Source organism: Gymnoscopelus braueri (assembly GCF_963280865.1).
Source record: "Gymnoscopelus braueri genome assembly, contig: SCAFFOLD_536, whole genome shotgun sequence".
In the NCBI taxonomy this organism is placed as follows: domain Eukaryota; kingdom Metazoa; phylum Chordata; class Actinopteri; order Myctophiformes; family Myctophidae; genus Gymnoscopelus; species Gymnoscopelus braueri.
Genome location: NW_027660977.1, coordinates 10001 through 12500, shown reverse-complemented (window position 1 = coordinate 12500; position 2500 = coordinate 10001). Strand labels below are relative to the sequence as shown.

At 44.7% G+C, this 2500-nt stretch overlaps 1 protein-coding gene across 1 annotated transcript in view; it reads left to right on the top strand.

Annotated features, from left to right (window-relative positions):
- LOC308081005 (teneurin-3-like) overlaps positions 1-2500 on the top strand; it is a gene marked incomplete at both ends in the record, with an annotated part of 17131 nt that overhangs the window by 5684 nt on the left and 8947 nt on the right. The window contains 3 exons of the mRNA XM_080457410.1: positions 683-856; positions 1564-1623; positions 1782-1944. Of these exons, the coding sequence (XP_080313536.1) occupies positions 683-856; positions 1564-1623; positions 1782-1944 (397 nt within the window). The remainder of the gene's footprint in view (positions 1-682; positions 857-1563; positions 1624-1781; positions 1945-2500) is intronic.

Genomic DNA, 2500 nt, shown 5'->3' with positions numbered 1-2500 from the left:
ACCAGTGCCAGCGATGTTTTGATTTTCTTACCTTTTCAAGTAGTCACAGAATATTTATCTTTAAAAGTCATCGCGATCCCGGTCGCTTATTACAGGCTGTTGAATAGGCTATAGCTTGTCTCGTCAAAAATGTGGGAGAAAAAAAGACAAAAAGTTATAGCCGTTTCCCTAAATAGGCCAACCAGGAAGGGAATGGTGGTGAGGATCTTTCGATCACGTGATCTCCTGCATCTGTGTGACTTGAGGATGAAAACGGTCACTTGTGTGTTAGAGAACAGCGCCATCTGGTGGAAAACCACTGAAAACGAAAAAGTTGTAAAAGTCGTCTTTGGCAGTCTGGACCTTTGGAAAAAAATGTCATAAAAGCCTTAGTAAATCCCAATATTCTTACGTGAGGAGATCAATAGTAGTGTGGCAATAAATGTCTTTGTATCTCTCTGCAAAATTTTGATATCCTGAAATGATGACGTGAAACAACCCCTTTGACATCATTTCATGACGTCAGCATTGATTGAGACTCTTTTGTTGCCTTTTAAAGTGAGAGCCATCAACTCATGCCATGTTCTGTCTGTGTGTGTGTGTGTGTGTGTGTGTGTGTGTGTGTGTGCGTGTGCGTGTGCGTGTGTGTGTGTGTGTGTGTGTGTTCGTGCGTGCGTGCGTGCGTGTCTCTCTGTGTGTGTAGGTTCGTATCGTGGCGGGGCGTCCCATGCACTGTCAGGTACCAGGCATAGAGTACACCATGGGTAAGAAGGCGGTGCAGACCATGCTGGAAGGAGCCACAGCGATCGCTCTGTCCTACAATGGTGTCCTCTACATCGCCGAGACGGACGAGAAGAAGTTACATCGCATCAGACAGGTGGGATCACAGTGCATTGCCTATAAAGGGGCGTAGGGGGCGCTACACATTTTTGGTGGCAGAATAGTTAGAATACATTTATCGAATTACCGAATTTTGGGGGGCGAGTGCAGCCGCTGATGCAGGAAAGGCTGAGAACCACTGATCTAGACCAGTGGTTTTCAACCAGTGGTCCTTTAGGGGGTTCCAGGTGGTCCCCAGCTAAATGATGGAGAGTTGGTAACCACAATGGACCCTTATAGATCTTTAACTCTTGAGAGTGTAAAATGAAACCAAATGGACCCTTACGGGACCATTTGGTTTCATTTTACGCTCTCAAGAGTTAAACTATTGTTAAACATCTGCATTACTTAATTTACAAGAAGTCTATTTAATTACAGAGAGTAGAATAATTGTTATTTTGATCAACGTTTCCCTGTTATCTATCTATCCTATGGTACCAACATCAATACAGCATGGATGGAATTGTGGACAAAATCTTCCAACGGTAACAAAACATTCTAAGTTTTGGGTCAGAGAGTCTAAATCACGGTGGCCCGTGGCTCAAATGCCGAATGAATAATGGACCTTTATATGAAAAGGGTTGAAAACCACTGATCGTCTAGACCAACCAGAAGGATTGCCACTCCACGATGCCCAATCTGACGATGCCAGATTAGTTTATGATGATGTTTTATTTATTTGTATTTTATTTCTCTGTCTTCCAGGTGTCAACGGATGGGGAAATCACTCACCTAGCTGGAACGCTCTCTGACTGTGACTGCAAGGTACTGCAGCGTCCCAGAGACACTTCTGATACACAATGATAGTTTGTAGTGTTGTTGTAAGCTGAAAGTTATGTGTCTAATAATCATCTTTACTGTATATGCCCCCTCTTTCTCCTCCTCACTTTCTTCTCCTGTCCATTCATCCTCCCTCCCTCCAGAATGATGCTAACTGTGACTGCTACCAGAGTGGTGACGGCTATGCTAAAGACGCCAGGCTGAACTGTCCGGCCAGTCTGGTGGTCTCTCCCGACGGGACCCTGTACGTGGCTGACCTGGGAAACATCCGCATACGAGCTGTACGCCGCAACCAGCCACCCACCGGTATGGATCATGGACTCCTAGTTTATTTCTAATTAGGCAATTTCTGTGTGTGTGTTACCATGCTGGTCACAACATCTTGTGTTGTAAAGTCAAGTTGTAAATTTAAGATGTCTTGTGTACAGTATAGGCAATGTGGGAACCCATACGGTAAAAGAGGAAAAAAAGGGAATAGAAAGAAGGGCACCACCTCCTTTTTTGTGTAGTAACAGGAACTCGGTTTGGCTCCCCCCCCTTCCTTAGTCTACTTCCACCTGGGAGCTTCAGTATTTATTTCTACTAACAGCGACACTACATGTTGAGGGCAGTGGTGCTTGTCTTGAGAGTTTAGTGTACAGGTACATAAGAGTAAACCTACGCTGTCTCACCAAAAAAAAGTAATATATTTGGACTTTTTTGGGCAATTTTGACGTCAACATGTGACGTGAAGGGGGGGGGGGGGCAAAAAAGTGACAATATGACTTTCAGATAATATATTATTTACGATTCTGTGCCTATCGTGGACATAACTCGGACGGCGCTGAGTCGGCTCAAAGCAGACTTCGCAACGCTCGGCACG